We start from the raw sequence: 19,140 nt of genomic DNA, 5'->3' as shown, positions 1-19,140 counted from the left end.
TTTAAAACTTAACAAAAAAACCAAACAACTCAATTCAAAAATGGGCAAAGGACCTGGACAGATATTTCTCCAAAGAAGATATATATACACAAATAAGCCCATGAAAAGATGCTCAACATCACTGACCATCAGGAAAATGCAAATCAAAACCACAGTGAGATACCACCCCACACCCATCAGGATAGCTGCTATCAAAAAAAAAAGCAAGAAAGAAAGAAAAAGAAAAGAACGAGTGTTGGCTAGGATGTGGAGAAATTAGAAACCTCATGCACTGTTGGTGAGAATGCAAAATGGTACAGTCACTGTGGAAAACAGTATGGAACTTCCTCAAAAAATTAAAATAGAACGACCACGTGATTAAGCAGTCCCACTACTGGGTATACACCCAAACGAAAAAGAAGGAGAGTCTTGAGGAGATGTCTGTACACCCAGGTTCACAGAAGCACTGCTCACAAGGGCTAAAACATGGAAGCAACCCATCTGCCCCTCAGCATTTGAAGGGCTAAGCAAAATGTGGGCCATCCATACAGTGGGACATCATTCACCTTGAAAAGGAAGTTCTGACACAGGCTGCAACACGAGAGAACCTCGACACCACGGTGCTGAGTGAAATAAGCCACTCGCTCAAGAACAAATACTGTGTGATTCCACTTATTTGAGGTACTCAGAGGAGAAGAATCACAGAGACAGTAGGATGGTGGGTGCCAGGGGCTGGGGGTGGGTCAGTGTTTCACAGGGACAGAGCTTCAATGTTACAAGATGAAGAGTGACAGGGGTGGACGGTGGTGACGGCTGCACACGACGAGACTGGACTTAGTGCCACTGAGCTGCGCACTGAAAAGTGGTTAACGTGGTAAATCTCTCCTACATCTATTTTACCAAAAAAAAAAAAAAAAAAGTAGAGCAAACACACACACACACAAAACCCCTCAAAACAAAACCAAAATAGTTAAGTTTGATAAAACTGTGTCTAAAAAACATAACTTTTGCCTATTAAACTGGAGATTTCATTAAAAACCATAATAGGTGCTGCTGGGGGGTGTAAAGCGCTTCTGCCCTTTGTGGGGCCCCCCGAGGGCCATACAACACCCTCTGACGCAGAACCTCCAGCTCCAGATATTTATCTAAAGGGAATAATCCAGAATGTGTATAAAGATTTACTACAAAGAAACTGAAAACTAGAAAACTACGTAGTCATTAAAAATTTAAGGAGAAAGTACACAGAAACATGTTCAACAGTATGCTAAGTTTAAAAACAGATTACAAATGTATGTGGTTTGATTCTAGGTGTGTTTAATGAATATATGTGAACAGATAAAAGGCTGGGAGGATATTCAGAACACTGTGCTTGGCTGTTTCCTGGGTGGTGATTCTTGGCTGTAGGCCTTCCCCATCTTCCATTTTCTTACAAGGGACACGTGTGATTTGTAACAATCAGCTGAATTCCCTCCCAAACAGGCGGCACCAGGAAACCCGCGTGCCATCTGGCTGGTCTCCGAGGTGCCGGCTGCGCGAGAGCCTCGCCAGGGGCATAGCGTTGCCAGGGAGCGGATGCGGCGCCGGTGCAAGTGCTAATCCTGGTGGACACGCTATTCGTGAAACAGTAAGATAAACTTTGGAAAAAACGTGTATTAAACACAGTACAAGTGAAAACACAGAATGCTCTCCTTGAAAGAAGAGAGAATTGTAATCCTCCAGCCAGCTTTCTGGAGAATCTTGGTTACTTTCTTTAACTGAAAGTGATCGGTAACACAGAATTAGGTTCTTAGGACAGAAAATGAATTGTGGGGCTGCTACAACCTAGCAAAGCTCCACTGAGAAGCGGAGCTTGGAGGAAGTCTTGTGGAACACCATACCTTCTGGTGGGGAGAGGAGGGAAGGGGAGGGGGAGGGGAGGGGGAGGGGGAGGGGAGGGTTGGGGAGGGTGTGTTTGTTTTGTTCAGGGATTGAGTGAATGGACGGAGGGGAGAAATGGGTCAGCAGAGGGTGCCCAGGGTGGGGGAGGGCACACATTCCAGAACCCGTAAGCTCTTCTCTAAACCCCGGCTGCCCATCCTGCCCAGAATCACCTGAGGATTCCTCAGCAGCATGGCATGTTTTAAAGGTGGCCTTGGCGACCCGAATGTGCAATAGGTGTGAAAGGCTCACTGGAGGCTGCGGGGTGTGGGGTGGAGACCAGGAGGACGGCAGCGCTCTCGGATGACCTGGCTGGGGACAGGAATCAGGACGGGACACAGATGGCCCCGGTGCCAGGCCCACCAGCGGCCCGCACTGGGCAGCAGCCCCCGTGGACGGAAGCAGCAGGAGAAAGGCCACAGGACCAGAGGATGGCTGGCAGTGGTCCTGTGTGGACGAGGGGCCCGTGAGACGGTCTAACGGGTTTCCAGAGTAATCCACGTACCTGGGCAGGGCGAAAACGGGCACATCCTACAACCACAAAGTCCACGCTGGGGACACACCCTAGAGAAACCCACGCACGCAGCAACACACACAAGAACATCTGCAGCAGCATTGCTCCTAACATCCAGACACTGTTCACCACCGAACAGAGCAGATTCTAGTAAGTTCAGAAAGCCCTGGAGTGTGCCAGGCTAAATGGCTCAATATGGGGGGCAGGACATGGAGTGTGTGTCGGGCAGCCGAGCTAAGGCCTACAGAGGAGGACTCTGGGCCTTTCTGGCCTCCCCGCCCACGTGGCCCCCGCAGAAGCAGACAGGCACGGACATCACCCCCCCCCCCACTCTGGCCACAAGTCTGGACGGGGCCCCTGAGCAAAGCCATTCCCAGACTTGGAGGAAGGCCCTTCCTCACACCATCGGGTGGTGAGGGGCTGAGATTTAAAACCTGGTCCTAACGTGCCCCACGCGGCTGCAGGGAGAGGGATGATCATGAGAGCCCAGGAGGCCTCGGTGGTCAGGCAGCACCACTCTCAGGCGGGCCACCTCCTTGTGGGGAGTTGGGCCAAGAGTGCGGGCATCGGGAACTTGTGGGAAGGGGTGGAAGCTGAACGGGAACAGCGATTCAAGGGCCCAATCAGTGAAACAAGTACAAGGTCAGCTCTTCTAGCCTCCTATGAACACAGGACAACAGAACCAAATTCTCTCTGATCAGTAAATGAGAGCATCACGTGGATAAGAGCAAGGGCTCTGGAGACAGCCGGGGGGTGGGGTGGGGTCACAGGTCAGCTGCATCACCCGGAGGCTCACTCTGCCTCTGCCTCCTGCTGAGGTTGCCAACGACATAAGCCTGTCACGTGTCTTAAGGGCTCAGGAAACAGCTTGCAAGTCAAGACAACCCAATGGGCAAGTTTCCTTTCTATGACCCTCTGCTGGGTCCCTGAGACAAGTCTGCTGTCTTCCATTACACAACCGTGGGGATGGGTCTTCACTTGGCGACATTTCCCGATTCTTTTCCATTTGTCATCTGTCATCATCGTGGGGTCATCCAACATAGACCGTACGTGCCAACCCGCAGGCATGTGCGTGTGCAGGCCAGTGCGTGCATGTGTGTTGGAGCTTCGATACCACAACTGGGTAAATGTCCACACCTCTGCCTCGTCCCACCCTGCCACATTCCTGGGCTTCAGGGTCAAAACACAGATCAATTTTCCAAGACAAAATAATAGGTTTCAAAACCTAGGGCAGAATCACATAATTGCTGCATATACTAGGGACACACAGAGCTCTTATATAAAGCCTATATTATCGCCAAACTTCAGATGCTGAATTACTAACTTCTTCTTCTGAGATCAGACCAAAATAAGCTCTAAGGCGGTTTCTTTGCCATATTTAGGGTGCTCATGTAGGAGCAGTGACAAACATCTGGCTACGATACTTTCTGGAATTCTGGCTATTTTTTCCTGGCCAGAAAGAAAACATTAAGTTTTTACTGGAATAGCAACTTCAAGTCCTCCAGCATGGGACTTCATGGCTGAGAGTCCGTCCTCCTACTTGCCACATATTTAAGCTAAAGCTTTTGCAATTCTAAAAGAAAGAAAGAAAGAAAGAAAGCCCACTCTGAAACTTTTGAGGATGTTAAGGGGGAACGTGAGCAACCTTCATGTTCATTAGAACTCCACCACACCTGCCAGCAAAAAAGGCATGACATTCACTCCCATGGGTGAGGTCTCCCTCACCCAAACCACATCCCAGACTGTTCTTTCAATCACTAAATATCACTCTTTCCACAATACAGACTCCAGATAACAGAAAAGCTATAGGTGACGCCCATTCCTAAACCCGCCATGAATGGTCGGGGACGCAGGTACGTGCCCTGTTCCCAATGCCGTGCCCTCTGCAGTCGAGGGGAGGCCTCTCCAGGGAGGACAGGACCGCCAGCTCAGCCCCTCTGCTGCTCCCAGGGCAGCATGGACACCGCTCACACGTACAGGGCACAGAGCTGGGCGCTTTCTACTCCCTGACTTTGCACACAGGACAATCGAGCTGACACACGGCCTCCAGATGGTTTCTCTTACAGCTGAGAAAAAAACCTTCCAGAGCTGAGGTCAGATTTCTAATTTCAAAACCACAGAATTCATTTAATTAACTGAAAACAAATCATGATTTTACTAGATAAAAAAATTGGTCATTGACTGACTGTCAGGGAGTTAAAAATCCCATCAGTAAATGTTAAACATCACTTAAAATAAGACAGAGTTGAAGTTCCACCCTGAATCCATCAGATTTCTCCCCCTTTCTTTGCGCCCTCCCAGACACAACAGAAGTATTTTAATTTAACTAGTAATCAATATAAAGAACCACAAAGTACATCTTGCTTCATTATCATACATAATCATAATAAACATAAGTTTGTTAAAACAAATGATCTACATGGATGAGAGTAAATCGTAGACATTGGCAGCTAGTACTTATAAATGAGATAAATATTGATTTAAAAATACAATTGTCAGGGGACTTCCCTGGTGGTCCAGTGGGTAAGACTCCGCGCTCCCAATGCAGGGGGCCTGGGTTCGATCCCTGGTCGGGGAACTAGATCCTGCATGCCGCAACTAAGAGTCTGCATGCCGCAACTAAGACCCAGCACAGACCAAATAAATAAATAAACAAACAAACAAATACATCTTTTAAAAATAAATAAAAATAAATATAGTGTCAGTAGAAGCCTAAATGAAACTTTAAAATGTTTTAAAAAATTTGACACGGCAGCTCCCACTCCTCTACCAGCTTCAGTTCCCAGGGCCTCCAGGGCCTGCCCTCAGCCTGCTTTCTCTGTGGTCCTCACAACTCTGGGATGTAGAAATGTTCATTCCACGTGTGGTAACTGGGCCACAGCTAGACGGTTAATTCCACAAGTACTCATAATCTATCCAAGGAACCACCCCCAAAGATAATTTTTTTTTTTTTTTTTTTTTTTTTTGCGGTACGTACGCAGGCCTGTCACTGTTGTGGCCTCTCCCGTTGCGGAGCACAAGCTCTGGACGCGCAGGCTCAGAGGCCATGGCTCACGGGCCCAGCCGCTCCGCAGCATGTGGGATCTTCCCGGACCGGGGCACGAACCCGTGTCCCCTGCATCGGCAGGCGGACTCTCAACCACTGTGCCACCAGGAAAGCCCAGCCAAAGGTAAATTTTTAATGGTACAATTCTCATATTTTTGGCCTGAAAACCTTCCTTTCTTTAGCCATTAAAAATTTTTTAAATTTCACCTCAAACCACAACGAGATACCACTTGAAACCCACTAGGATGGTTAGAATAAAAAACTCAAAGAATAGGGCTTCCCTGGTGGCGCAGTGGTTGAGAGTCCGCCTGCCGATGCAGGGGACACGGGTTCGTGCCCCGGTCCGGGAAGATCCCACATGCCGCGGAGTGGCTGGGCTCATGAGCCATGGCCACTGAGCCTGCGCGTCCGGAGCCTGTGCTCCGCAAAGGGAGAGGCCACAACAGTGAGAGGCCCACATACTGGGAAAAAAAAAAAAAAACTCAAAGAATAGTAAGTAGTTGAGAATGTGGGGAAATTGGAAGCCTCATAAAGTTGCTGGTGGATATAAATGGTGCGGCCGCTTTGGAAAGCAGTCTGCCAGTTCCCCAGACGATCACACACAGTCACTGTACGACTCAGCAGTCCCACCCCCAGGTGTCTGTCCGAGACAAGCGGAAACGCATGTCCCCACAAAACCTGTACCCGAATGTTTACGGCAGCGACGTTCGCAACAGCCCAAAGGTGGGACGTCCACCATCTGACGAGTGGGGAACAAAAAGGAAAATATGCTGAGACGTCAAACAATGTGGATGACCCCCTAAAACACCATGCGAAGTGACAAGCCAGTCACAAAAGGCCACGTACAACTCTACTCTGATGAAAGGGGTCTGTGGAAACAGGACCCAGGTCACGATTTGCTTAGAGCTGGGGTGGGGTGGGCATGGAGGATGCTGGGGCTGCGAGGGCGACAGCTAAAGGGTGTGGGGTTTCCAACTGGGAGGGATGGTTCTAAAACTGACCGGCGTGATGGCTCTGCGTTTCTGTGAATACGTTAAAAACCACTGAATTGTACGCTTTACATGGGTGATTGTACGGTTATGTGAGTTGTATCTCAATAAAGCTGCTATAAAGTTTCAGCTTATCCAATGCTGCTCAGGAAAAAGCAGACAGACCCCAGCTTCCAGCCACCTTGACTTTGGGCCAGCAGGACTGCAGACCGAGAGAGAAAGCCAGAGGAAGAGAAGGCTCCTGTGTGGCCAGCGGTTCTGGCTCTCAGAGCACTGGCCAGTATCGTGGGGCCTGAGCTGGCGGAAGCAAAGCTCACGTCACCGCCCTAGTGGGTGGGAGACAGACGGAGCCGGGCGCTCGTGGATGGCACTCACCCCTCGGAAGGAAGGGAATGAGGGCGGCGGGGAGGGCAGCCTCAGCTACTGAAGCAGCAGGAGATGACGAGCCACAGAGTCTGCCTGTGAAGAGCCACAGGCACCAGCAGAAGCCGCCGTTTCAAAAATAACTTAAACGTCAACTTCTTCCCCTAAGAATAAAGCTTCAGTATCAACCAGGGGAGTCCACACAGGCCACACTAGGCCAGGTGTCACCGGCTGCACCAGAAGGTAACGTCAGCACATCAACCCTGCAAGTCTGCAGATAATACTGCAGAAAACTTAGTAAAAATAAACCAAATCAGCGCACCGTAAGATAGGTGTGGACGGCCAAAAAACCCCAGACACACAAACACGACACCCGAATCCCTAACGTCAGAAGACATTGCCATAGAGGGAAAAACTAAAAACTCTCCTAACGAAAGCATGTTACCCAAGCTCACCCTCGCTTCCGTTCGGTCGACCGCACTTACCGGCACTGGTCCGAACACGGAAGCAGCCTCGCCGCCCAGGACCTGCCTTCCAGGAGGAGAGCCCGGCCAGCTCCGGGGTGGGGGCGTCTTCCCCAAGACCTGCCTTTTGTGTCACCAACAGAGGCCATCCGCCCCGGGACCTCACTGCCCGGCACCTCAAGTCTATACCACCCACAGACCCACAGCGAAAGTCACCCAACCACAGTGTGTCTCTCAGTCCAACTGTATAGGGCGGGCGGGGGAACGACAGACAAGATCAGTGATGAGGGACGGTGGGGCAGGGGCGGCAGGCCCAGGGAGACCCAGCCTGGGCTCTGCATCCCGGATCTTGGCAACGGCGGCCTACAGGAGACACTGGGGAGGAGGGGGCAGGGCAGATGCACCTTCTCCAGCAGCCCTTCCCGGAGGAGGCCCCACAAAGTGCTTCATCTGGCAAACCTGCCCAGCCCGCTGACACCAGATACTAGAGCTTCGGAGACTGTTTCTTTCCAGGGACTGTGCACCTGATCCCCGGCAACAGCTGTGTGAAAGCCTGCAGAAAATGGCCACAGACTCCTGGGTACTTCTCCAACCTGGGCTTGCCTGGCAGCCTGCTTGATCAGTAAAACCCGGCAGAAGGTACACGTGTGAATTACAAGCCTAGACCTCAGGGACCTCACAGCTGCCACCCCCGAGCGCATTCCCATCACCATGCGAACAAGGTCACGCCAGCTCGCTGGACAGGGAGGTCCCACACGGAGAGAGGTTCCAGTTGGGGCCCCAGACATGTGAGCGAGGCCATCCTAGACCACTCAACACTCAGACCAGAAGAACCTCCAAGCCAACACTCAAGACATGCAGAAGATATTAAATATTTGCTCTTCTAAGTTATCAGGTTTGGGGGTGACGTGTTACTCAGCAAAGCTAACTGATACAGTTGTAGATGACTAGGGTACTTAGAAATAGAATACAACTAACTTACAAAAAAATACATTGAGTTTTAACTTCTCCTGAAAGGTATGCATCAGTGGGTAGCACAATTTAAAAAGTACCCTATCCTACTCAGGATATACAACAGCAATTTGATTCTTTAATTTCTGGTAACTCTGCCAGGTATATCAAAATACCAAACATGATGGTTAAAAGAAACAACAATCTCAATTTATTAAAACTTTGACACGCTCTCTATATTCTGAACCTTTATAAAATGCTATCTCTGATTTAAAAGCGAATTTCTCAGAGCAGGATTACATCTTATTTATGACTCAACAATAAATGTGTGCTTTTTTCCTTTTCTGGTCCTAGGTTTAGTTGATAAAGACCCTTAAGCAGGCCAGAAAAAGATGCTCTAAGAGTAAACCCTAACTAATGCAATTCTTTTCTTTTCTCTTCTTCCTTCCTTTCTTTCAAAAAATCTGAACCTCTTTTAAGCCTAGACCATAGCAAATGTGTTTATCATAGGATGGCTACATGGTGGAAATTCTTCCAAACATTTGGCTGGAAGAGACCTGGGAGCCCAGCTAATTCCCAGACCTTTAACCTGTTTCTCCAGGTGACTCATCTGAGTATGGTAAGATGGGGACCGAGAGCCAGCCCCCCCTCTTCAGGGCTCAAAGGTGGCCTGTTCCCAACTCCCTGCCCTGCAAAGGCTGCTTCTTGCAACACAGGAGTGACGTGGGAAGGTGGACAGACAGGCCCTACCAGTTCCAGTTACCACTGCCCTGATGAAATAACATCTGGTTTCTTCCTCAAATAAGACCTAAAAGAAGCATTCAGGGTTCCCTGAGTTCAGACACTAGGAATCTAGGCACTAGATACCTGCCATGGAACACTCAAGGTGTGCCCTGGGCTCCAAGCAGGAGGGCACCTCTACTCAAGCCCCCCAGCTGGCCTCTCCCCTCCGCTCCCCCCACCGACCATGCTCACCTCCTTCCTCACCTCCGCCTTCTCATGCAAGGTATCCTGCAATCAGGCCCCGCGGGAGCCTCTAGGCCTCTTCACAGTGGGCCCACAGCTCCTCAATCATCTATTTTCTGTGTAGCGTCTGGACCTCTCCCCAAGCATAAATAAACCTCCTGCTAAAGTTTAAGTTCATTCTCTCGTCTTTACTTTGTGCCATTAAGAGCAGGGGACGCTGAGCTTCCCTGGTGGCGCAGTGGTTGAGAGTCCGCCTGCCCATGTGGGGGACACGGGTTCGTGCCCCGGTCTGGGAGGATCCCACATGCTGCGGAGCGGCTGGGCCCGTGAGCCATGGCCGCTGAGCCTGCGCGTCCGGAGCCTGTGCTCCGCAACGGGAGAGGCCGCAGCGGTGAGGGGCCCGCGTACCGCAAAAAAAAAAAAAAAAAAAAAAAAAAGAGCAGGGGACGCTTCCAAAGGTACTACTTTAAACCAATATAAAGATATTAGAAAGAAGAATGTATTCCTGCATTACTTAGGAAAATAAGTAATTTTTAAAAAGAACATTCAATCTATTGCCATTTAGAAAATCAGAAAAGGTGTTTTCAAACATTTGCTATATTCAATTGTCTTTGCCAACATTATCAGTGCAATCTATGATTAGAGAATTTTCACAATAAAAATGTTACTATTGCTGACCTAGAAAGACAAGCCCCGTGCAAGCGCTGTGCCAGGCTCTTCGTGTGCGGAGTGCTGCGCCCTCACCCCAGCCACCCTGGGAAGCGGGGACTTGAGTCACCCTCACATTCAGACGAGGACACACTGTGAGGCTAAGGGGCATCCCTCACCCAGCGGCTCGGCCACCAGGACCTGGGTGGAGACAAGCTGGTTCCAGTCTGCACTGCATGGCTCTCAGCCAGCCTCTCCAAAGAGAAACGTCAAGACCACATTACATCAGAATTTTAAGACAGGAGAATACCACTCCCCAGACTAAAAGGGGAAACACAGACGGAGTTCCCAAGGATTTTATTACCAGCCCAGCCACTCATGGGCGACTTGATAAACAGGCAAAGTCTAACCAGCAAAATGGAGTTTGGTACATAATATACCAAATAATACCCGACTTCTAGAAAACGCGAGGGACTAGGCCTCCAGGAATCACGCTTCTTACCTCAACGTCAAACACCTCGACGGAGCTGTCCAGCAGCTGCACTCGGATGGGTGTCCTGGCCGCTGGCCACGCCGCTGTTGCCGAGGGGCCCTGCCCAGGCTCGAGGGTGCTGACGCCCGCGGGGGTCGGGGCACCTAGGCGTGTCCCTGGGGTCTGCAGGACGCGGTAGGTTCCTTCCAGCTCCCCCATTCTTCACCAGCTAAGAGTGAGGAATGCACTAAAACACACAAAACCCGCCAAATTATCCCCCGTTATTTTGATATTAAAACAACGTAAGAAAATTATTCTCTGCACTGTTTTTGCACTTCTACGAGTCTTAACGTACATCAAAATTAAGAGTTTAGAAAGATCATCTCCTCATACCTCGACTGGTGTGCACACACAGCAACAAGCCCCAGCACCACTACCGCCAGGGTGCGCGCGCAAGCAGGCGGTGCGTGAGCTCATTTGACCCCCAGACCCTCTGAAGGAGCCGCAGCACCTCTGCAGCACCTCTGCTCACCGGCAGGGGGAGGGGAGGCCCACAGCCGCCTGCCGCTCTTTCCCCAGACCACCGGGAGGCCCTGCCCCTCCTCCCTCCACCAGCCCAGACATTCACGTGCTGACCACACGCTCTGTGTGCCGGACAGCGCTTTTCAGCAAAGGGAAAGGGGTACACACAGCACGGTGCCAGCATGGGCCCCGGGTCCCACCTCTGCTGACACGGTGGGGGAAATGCCAAGGAAGGTGGATGAAGACAGCCAGGCTGTCTGCCCGCTTTGCACACCCTGGTTTTTCTAAGCTGTGTCACCAGGCTGGAGCGGGGACCACCAGTGGTTCAGGAGGTAACTTCAGACTTGGCGCTGAGTGACAGCCTGGCACACGTCACGGGGAGCACACGCGGGCCACCCTTCCCAGCACCTGCCCTGCCCCGTCCTCACAATACCCTTGTGGTCACCACCACCCACGCCTTCCTCACCCATGACGACACCGAGGGTCTGCAAGGGTCAGAGAGCTGCCCCAGGAGGCGCTCGTGCCCTTTCAACCCTCCTCAACGTGCCAGGGGAAGGGTTTCCGGTTCTTAGCTGTTAAGTTGAACAGAGCCGATCACGCCGTTGTTTTTACCAACCAAAGGACAGGCTCAGCGCCCGCTAGAATCTGGTCACGCTGCCTTGCTTTAGTCGTCCTGATTAACATCGTTACTTTCTGTTTATGGCCAATTCCCTTCTTAAACACTTGTATTTATGTATGAGAGTCAACTTAAAGAAACATACCTAATGGTTAAACACAGTATGGCAAACACAAATGTCAGATGTTTAATCAAGAAAGAATGCAGATGCTGTGAAGATCATTTTATTTTGCTTAATCATCTTCAAAAAGTCTTCTACTAATTTGCAGTAAATATTTTAGAGAATTAATCTCCCTAAACTCCTAGTCTGTGCCCTTTCATGCCAGCTTAATTGCCGAGTCCTCTGGCCTTTTCCTCTTTTTCGAGCTTATTTTGTTATCAAGATAAACCAACTCATGAACTTATTATCTCTTCAATTAAGATGGAAAAGCTTCTCAGTGACCCACTGCCAAGCAACTCCTACTTAAACCCTACTCAGACCTTCCCAACAATCTGTGTGAGAATTTCCATGCACATCTGGTTTATCAAACAAGCAAACAGAAAATGAGAAAGCTAAAACCCCCGGGAAAGGTGAAATGTGCGTAGCATGAGCAAAGTGATGAGGCAACGTGTCATTCTGCGAAATACAGCTCCCGCCCCACCTCATGCACAAACGAACGGGCTGACCCCCTGTTCGGACTGGCACGTAGATCCCCTGAGCCACACGTGTGGTTCAGGTTGGCAGTTACCCACCGTCCTCAGAATTCTCTCTCCAGGCTGCATGCCCCCAGGAGCAGTCACTAATTCTGTAAATATTTGCTAAGTATTTACTTAATTAACATCGCAGGCATCAAAGAACAGGCACCGCATAGACCGCAGTCAGGAACCACACTTCAGAAAAGCCCTGTTTTCATGCCACTGACTGATACTCAGCGTGAGGTATATGAAGTTCTGAGAGCCATAAATGTGAGCGTTTTCACACCAGTCTCACAAACTTGAGTAGTTACTGCAGAAGAGAGGGGTGTTAAGGAAGTCAAGCCCACCTCTCAGGTGTGCCAGGTGCATACACAGGTGAGAGTAAAGCGTGGTCAGCTCACAGCACTCGCCCAACACCCACCACCAAGAGGAGGTTCTCCTGAAACAAGCTACGGGATGTTTTACTTTGGGCACCAAAGTGATCCTTTCCCTTTTAAGTAAAGCTACAATTCTGAAAACATATATACAACCAAGATGTACTTTTAGGAGTCACTTCTGTTGTGTATTCCATTGTAAAATTCTCATTTATATTTCTTCATAATAATTTTAGATGGAAAAAAAATTCTTCAGGTTCTTTCTCTTTTACTTATTATAAGAAAGTCATGTCTAAACGCCTACTTAAAAAAAAAAAACAAAAAACCAAGCAAGACTAACCTGTCTTGAGGGGCACATCCCAGTGAGAAAACTGCAAGAACACGCAAGGTTATTCCTAGAACAGTCAGGGCAGTGGTCCCCTTGGTGGGAGGGGCCCGTCCCGGGGGCAGGGCACAGGGGAGGGGTCCCAGGTGTGGCCGGCACAGTTCCATCGCTTCACTGGACAGTGTCCACTTCATTCATTAATCTGTACATTTGATTGATGCAGTTTTTCTGTATCTGTGTTTATTTTATAATAACAATATATTTAAATCAGCATACTTTTAATTTACCATTGTTTCATCTCTCATAAGAACAAAAGATACGTTAGACAGATGAAGAAAACAATTTTCTTGGCTCAAGGAATTCTAAAACATGGCTCTTGAGAGGAAGCCTTTGCAGGTCTGCACACCTGAGCATCACGCTTACATCCTAGTTATTTGCACCTGGTCAAAGTTAGACACCCACACAGCTTGGGCTGAGACTCCGGACCACGAGACGGCCTGATCCCGGAGGTTCACCCGAGGCAGACAAGTTCTCTTAAGAGGAAGTGACCCCATGAGGCACCCTCCTGCTGATACTCTAAAGAAAGCTCTGTTCGCTATTATACAATGGCAATGTGGCATTAAACCACCCATTTAATAATTACTCAGCTTTAAGAAAGTTTAGAAAGGAAGACACTTAACGGAAAATTGAATGTAACTGCCGTGCTGTGAATGTTAGTTATCATGGTGTCATTTTAGAACAAGCAGCAGAAGGGACCCCTCCCTGCAGGAGCGTGAAGCTGCTCATTCAACAGTCTTGCTACATACAGCCTGATTGCTTCCTGTAGTCTGACAATGGGAAAAAATGAAAGGGAAAAATGTATGCACTGAATTTGCTTTACATAAATTATAAACGAACAGAAATTACTTTGTTTTGCTCTGTGTGCTTATAAATAAACATTAAAAAGGCAAGAATATGCAAACCGGACTAGACACACAGAGTGCGTCCCGCAGTCCTGCAGGCTCTAAACGTCAGGCATTAGCCCCTGCTCACTCCCCTGCTGCTGCCAGAGACCCTCTCCAGAAATCTGGAGGGAATCAGCGGTGGCAAGAGTTAGGCGCCTACGAGGGACTCCAGTTCCCTTCTCCCACCCAGGTGAACAAAATGATTTGCAGTCTTCGTGCCTAAAAATATTTCTGGGGACTTCATACAAATTTCTGCCACTGATATTTAGTGTTACCTACTACAAACTCGGCTCCTATATATTCTCATTTAGTAAAAAATTTAAAAACCAACTCGTGACATATAATTTCCATCTTGAAGTTGGAAAAATTCGGCTTCAAAATCTGCCAAGGCTTTGGGTGATGACATGTCAATGCAGGTTTGTAACAAAGGTACCACTGGTGGGGGGACGGGGGGGAGACTGTGCACGTCTGGGGGCGGGGGGCAGATGAGAAATCTGTAAAACTTCCACTCAATTTTGCTGTGAACTTAAAATTGCTCTAAAAAGCAGGTCTATTAAAAAGAAAAAGAAGCTCTGCCACAGAACACATAATTCAGAAGTGACAAAGCCAGGACATGAGCCCAGCCCAGATTTGGCCCTCAAGTCGCCTCCCCCTCGGCTGGGAAATCAGCTTGTGGCTCCCCAGACAAGCGCAGTCCACTGTCCACAGCAGTGGAAGTTGTTAAATTTCTGTCACGCACGGAAAAGATCTCTACATGCTTCTTTGATGAAAAGGTGAATAAAAGCAAGGTACAAAGCAGGCGCATGGCGCACCAACTGGTTAAAAGAGGAAGACCGTAAACACATGCATTTTTCAAACAACCACCCTGGAGGGTAAACCAAAACCTAAAGGAAAGAACTGCCTCTGGGGGCAGGGGGAGGGGGAGGCGCGAGGAGGGCAGCGCTGGGCTCTGCTTCCTGAGTCTACGGTGTTCAGTCATGTCGCATAGGGAACCTCGTCGATGTGCTTTTGCTACGTAACATAACCTGTTCCCACAAGTAACACCAGGGGGTGACGGCCATGGGGGCCAAAATTCTGCCCACCGCAAGGTCTTTGTCGGGTAATTCCGATGTCTGCATCATCTCAGCTGTAGCCTGTCTTTTCTCTTGTGAGCTGGTATTTCCCTGGTTCTGTGTAGGCCAGGTAATTTTGGATTATATCCTGGACATTTTAAACATTGTGTTATGAGCCTCTGGCCTTGTTTAAATCCCACAGAGAATGTGGCACTTCTCTTTCAGCAGCACTGGCCTGGCCGGGTTCAGGCCGCAGCCGTGGTCTCAGCATCAGCTCCACCTCCAGAGGCTCCATCCTCCCTGTGCACCATCACCCAGCTGCCAGCCTGGCTCCCGGGCTGTGGTCGACCCCTTAGTTGAGTTCCCACAGCCTCTGGCAAGTGGCGCAGGGTTGGCCCCATGCGTGTACAGCTCGGTGTCGAGCCCACAAGTTCATCGGCAACTCTGAGGGGTCGCCTCCTGAGCACCGCCCTCCACGGGGGTCACCTCCTGAGCTCCCCCGCCTCCACAGCTCCCTGGCTTCCTTCTAAGTCCTCCAGCCAGAGGACTGTGGCTTGTTCCCCTGCTCTGCCGTGCACGTCCTGGAACTGCACCCTTGCTGGGACCAGGCTGCAGGAAAGAGAGTAAAAAGCCCTTGGAGTTTTAGGTGTCTCAGGCCTGGCTGGAGAACATGGAGAGAGAGAAGAAGACATGATGGCTTTCTCCCACTCTCTCTAGAGCCCAAACTGGGTGGCTCCCCCGCAGCCCTCCTTATCTGCCCCTGGAGCCCACCTCCGGGTTTCGGACACCCTGAAGCCGGCTGGGGACCGGGGGTGCTGGAGGAAGAACAGGAAGCTCAGTGCTCCTGCGGCAGGCACTTCAGGCCCTGGCCTTTGTCTGCCCGCCACCACTTCCTTGCCAGAGTCCTCAGGGCTGCTCATGCTGCTGTCCAGCTTTGTAGCCACAGTCAGCGGGAGAGACAGGGTGGAGGAGGATTATTCCTTCTTCCCACAAACGGAACTTGACATCCATGCATTTAAAGCATGTTTGCAGAGGTCATCTTTGAGAGAGGGAAGAGGGTTGATTTTTATTTTCTTCTTTCCTGGCGCCTGTATCTCTTGAATTGCCTACCGTGATGAACGTGCGCTACTTCTGAAATCAGATGGCTTCCGGGCAGACGACGGCAGGGGTCACCTACAGCCGAGCCCGCTCGCCTTCAAAGAGAGAGCCGGGGTAACCACCCACGTCTCCTCTAGGTGTTGCGCTTGTTCCATAAAAACTAACATTTTAAAACACTCTCTTTAAATCAATTTAAAAAATTGATTTCTTGTTCTGATACTGAGACTTGTTCCCCCCAACATTCACCTTGTGTTAACTGTTACCAAGGCAACCTGGATCTGAACGATGTAGGAGATGAAGTTAATAATGGCCAGTCACTTAAACGACTGTAAAACAGCCAGCGCTGCTTCCTGCTTCCAGACACATCCCGCTGGCCGCAGATAGAGGCGCCGTGCACCCTCACCCACATGCCTCCACGGTGCTATGTGGCACCAAGCAACGGACCACAAGCTGCCCCTATGCTGGCAGTGTGACTCTAAAGCCATTCTGCCTCGTTTCTGGGCCCCTCACTGGCACCGGCCCTGCCAAGGTCCTAAGAAAGGCCCTCAGTGAAGTGTGGCCATGATCACAGCCTTCTGGAAGATTCGAAAACATATTCAAATTGCAATCGACTAACACTGCTGCCCCTTCCACCCCAAGTCTGTCTCTGTCTCTTCTTCCCTCCATGTCAGGAGGCTCAGGAGAGGACCCAGCTACCAGCACAAGGAGCTGGGGACACCCTTAGTTTGGGCTGAAGCGGAGACGTTTCAGGTGTTCACACTGAGGTGACCACCAGCCTCGCAATGCAGCTATGGTTCCCGGAACACCACTGCCAGTCCCGTGCTCGCGCGCCAGAGGGTTATGGAACAAAGGTGCAGGGCCCGGGCCCTGCAGCAACACGAACAGACCCGATGGCACCTGGTGCTGGAAGCGTGTGGGCCCTGGGAAAGGAGCAAGGTTTGAAACTCGGGGAGCCAGACGCACATTTGTGGGAAAATCATCACCAGACTCGTCAAAATGCAAGCAGAGTTCGGTACTCAGTAGTCAAAACTGCACTTCTCGCCTGTCAGAAAAAAAAATTTATAATGTAGCAGTATAACTATAAATACACCATTGATTTTTTAACGTTGTTGAATGGAATTGTGCAAAACAGAATTTATCAGAACTCCTGCTTTTCCAAGACACAATCTGTAGCTGTGCTAGAAACAGCAAGTGTGAAACCATGTTTTATATATCCTAACAATCAATAATAAGATTTCTGATCAGCCATGCTAGAGGAATCACTGAATTCTTTCTATTCTCTGTCATATGAAGAGGCAACTGAAAAGTACATAGCCAAAGTGTGTCAGATAATTAACAAATATGCTATCTTTCTGGATTTAGTGATGCCTGTATCAACGGTCAGCGTTTTCAAATCTGTATCTTATTTACTTTTTCTCATTCTAAATAAGTATCTGCAAATTAATTTTCAAATTGATTTTTATTCGTAACACTGTATTTTCTTAAAGAGGCCTCCTCCCCCAAATTGGATAAGTCTCAGGCCCCATAAAAGTTGGCATCTGCCCTTGCCCCAGATGAAATTCGATTAGTTCAAACATTTATTGAGCACCTTGCCTCAGTATCAAGCAAGTCTAAGTCCTTAAAGACACGGGAGCCTGTAAGAGGGAGGAAATCCTTCCCATTACCGTGGGAGAAGACAAAGAAGACCGTCTGTTAAAGGGTGGAGAGAGCCGTGTGGAAGTGAAGTGAGGAAGCCTCCAGGAATCTGGTAGGTGGAGAGGGAGGGAGGAGGCCTCAGCAAAAAGGGGGTGTCTGTGCATCTGGTCCTCACAACCCCCATCACACACGTGCTGTCTCGTCTCCGGTTTAAGGGACCCCATGTGGTGAGTACACAATGATCTAGAAGGGGAGACCACTGTGGATGTGGCCCTGACCACTGCCTGCCGCAGCAGCGGAAGGCAGGAAGCACGAGGTAACACCGAGGAAGGCAGCGCGGCTAGCCTGGCTGGGACGGCTCTCCAGGATGAAGCGGGAGCTGGGCCCTGCAGGGCGACAGGAGACCAGCTAGACAAGAGCAGCCTGCGTGCAGGCAGGGGCTGCTGGGCAAGGCTGAGGGTGGCAGGGGCCCTGAGGATGCCCACGGTGGGCCGGGCTGTGGGGGTCTCGAGGGCCCACCTAAGAGGTCTGGGTGGAATCTCATACCTCCTTCTGTGCTGCAGCTTGGAGAGAGGGGATGAAGAAAGATGCGTCACTGCATCCGACAACGTCAGAGGGCCTTTCTGCTTTTGAATTTTAAAATGACTATAAACCAGAACACCAGCTTAGCGAGAAAACAGTCCTGGGACCCTAAAACAAAACTACTTACATCACTTCACCTTCCCTTCTGATCCTTGTCCATGTCCTCGCATATTTTTACATCAGTATAATGGCTGTGTACAAACTACTTCGCCTTTTTGGTTAAGACGTGTTTTTGAACATATTTCCATGGATCAAAATGGTTCCAATTTTGCTGGGAAGGAAGGATGGGAAGGAGATTGCCAGAGCACGTCTGCTGGCTGAGGAGCACTCTAACCCTCTGACATGCAGAGTTTATGTACCAAAGTTTGTTTTCAAAACTGGGATTCCAAAATCAACATCTTTATCACATGCGGCTAGCTGCTCTCCAAAAAGATTAGACCAATTTACAGAATCACTAGAAACCCACCAAACACTGGCCTCTATCATATTAAGCTTTGTGGAACCCTCTCACCTTTTTGGCACCCTGTTGCCAAGGTAAAACCTGGAGTTGACAAATACGCTCCTGTGCAGTCATGCTCTACACACGGGATCTCAGAGAGCACCACCAGAGTGACCTCGGCTCAACATCCAGCTTTACAGGGGGGTTTCCCTGCACCTAACGCCAAGCCGTGTGCAGGAAGCTCATGACCCACTGAGCAAATGGGGAGGTGGCAGGCTTATACGAAAGCGGGTGAAGAAAAAACAGGGACAAACCTGAAAGGGCAAGCAGCAGTGACAAACACCTGCTACCGTCTCAGGATAGAGGAGGTGCTGGTGTGACTAGAGGCAGGAGTGTTTAGTGGAACAGAATTCCTTGGGGCCCAGGGGATTTAAAAGAGCTTGCATGGACTTACCCACGCATCCACCTCTGCTTTGTCAATCCAGTGCATATCCTTCCCTCCACGCAGGATAATTCTGCTTAAATACTGCGCACTTCTCTCTCTACTGTCGACTCAGATTATTCTTCCA

At 49.7% G+C, this 19,140-nt stretch overlaps 1 protein-coding gene across 3 annotated transcripts in view; it reads right to left on the bottom strand.

Annotated features, from left to right (window-relative positions):
* The window catches only part of FARP2 (FERM, ARH/RhoGEF and pleckstrin domain protein 2), a 97,661-nt gene that overhangs the window by 77,096 nt on the left and 1,425 nt on the right, over positions 1–19,140 (bottom strand). For all 3 annotated transcript variants that reach the window (XR_014016537.1, XM_081242750.1, XM_081242751.1), the window contains exon 2: positions 10,340–10,556. Coding sequence is in view for 2 of the 3 variants with exons in the window: in XM_081242750.1 (XP_081098876.1) it covers positions 10,340–10,528 (189 nt within the window). In the remaining variant the exon portion in view is untranslated. The remainder of the gene's footprint in view (positions 1–10,339; positions 10,557–19,140) is intronic.

The sequence above is a fragment of the Mesoplodon bidens genome (assembly GCF_964165515.1).
Source record: "Mesoplodon bidens genome assembly, chromosome: 8".
NCBI classification, from domain to species: domain Eukaryota; kingdom Metazoa; phylum Chordata; class Mammalia; order Artiodactyla; family Ziphiidae; genus Mesoplodon; species Mesoplodon bidens.
The sequence above is the reverse complement of the archived record's forward strand: the minus strand, read 5'-3'. Positions and strand labels throughout refer to the sequence as shown.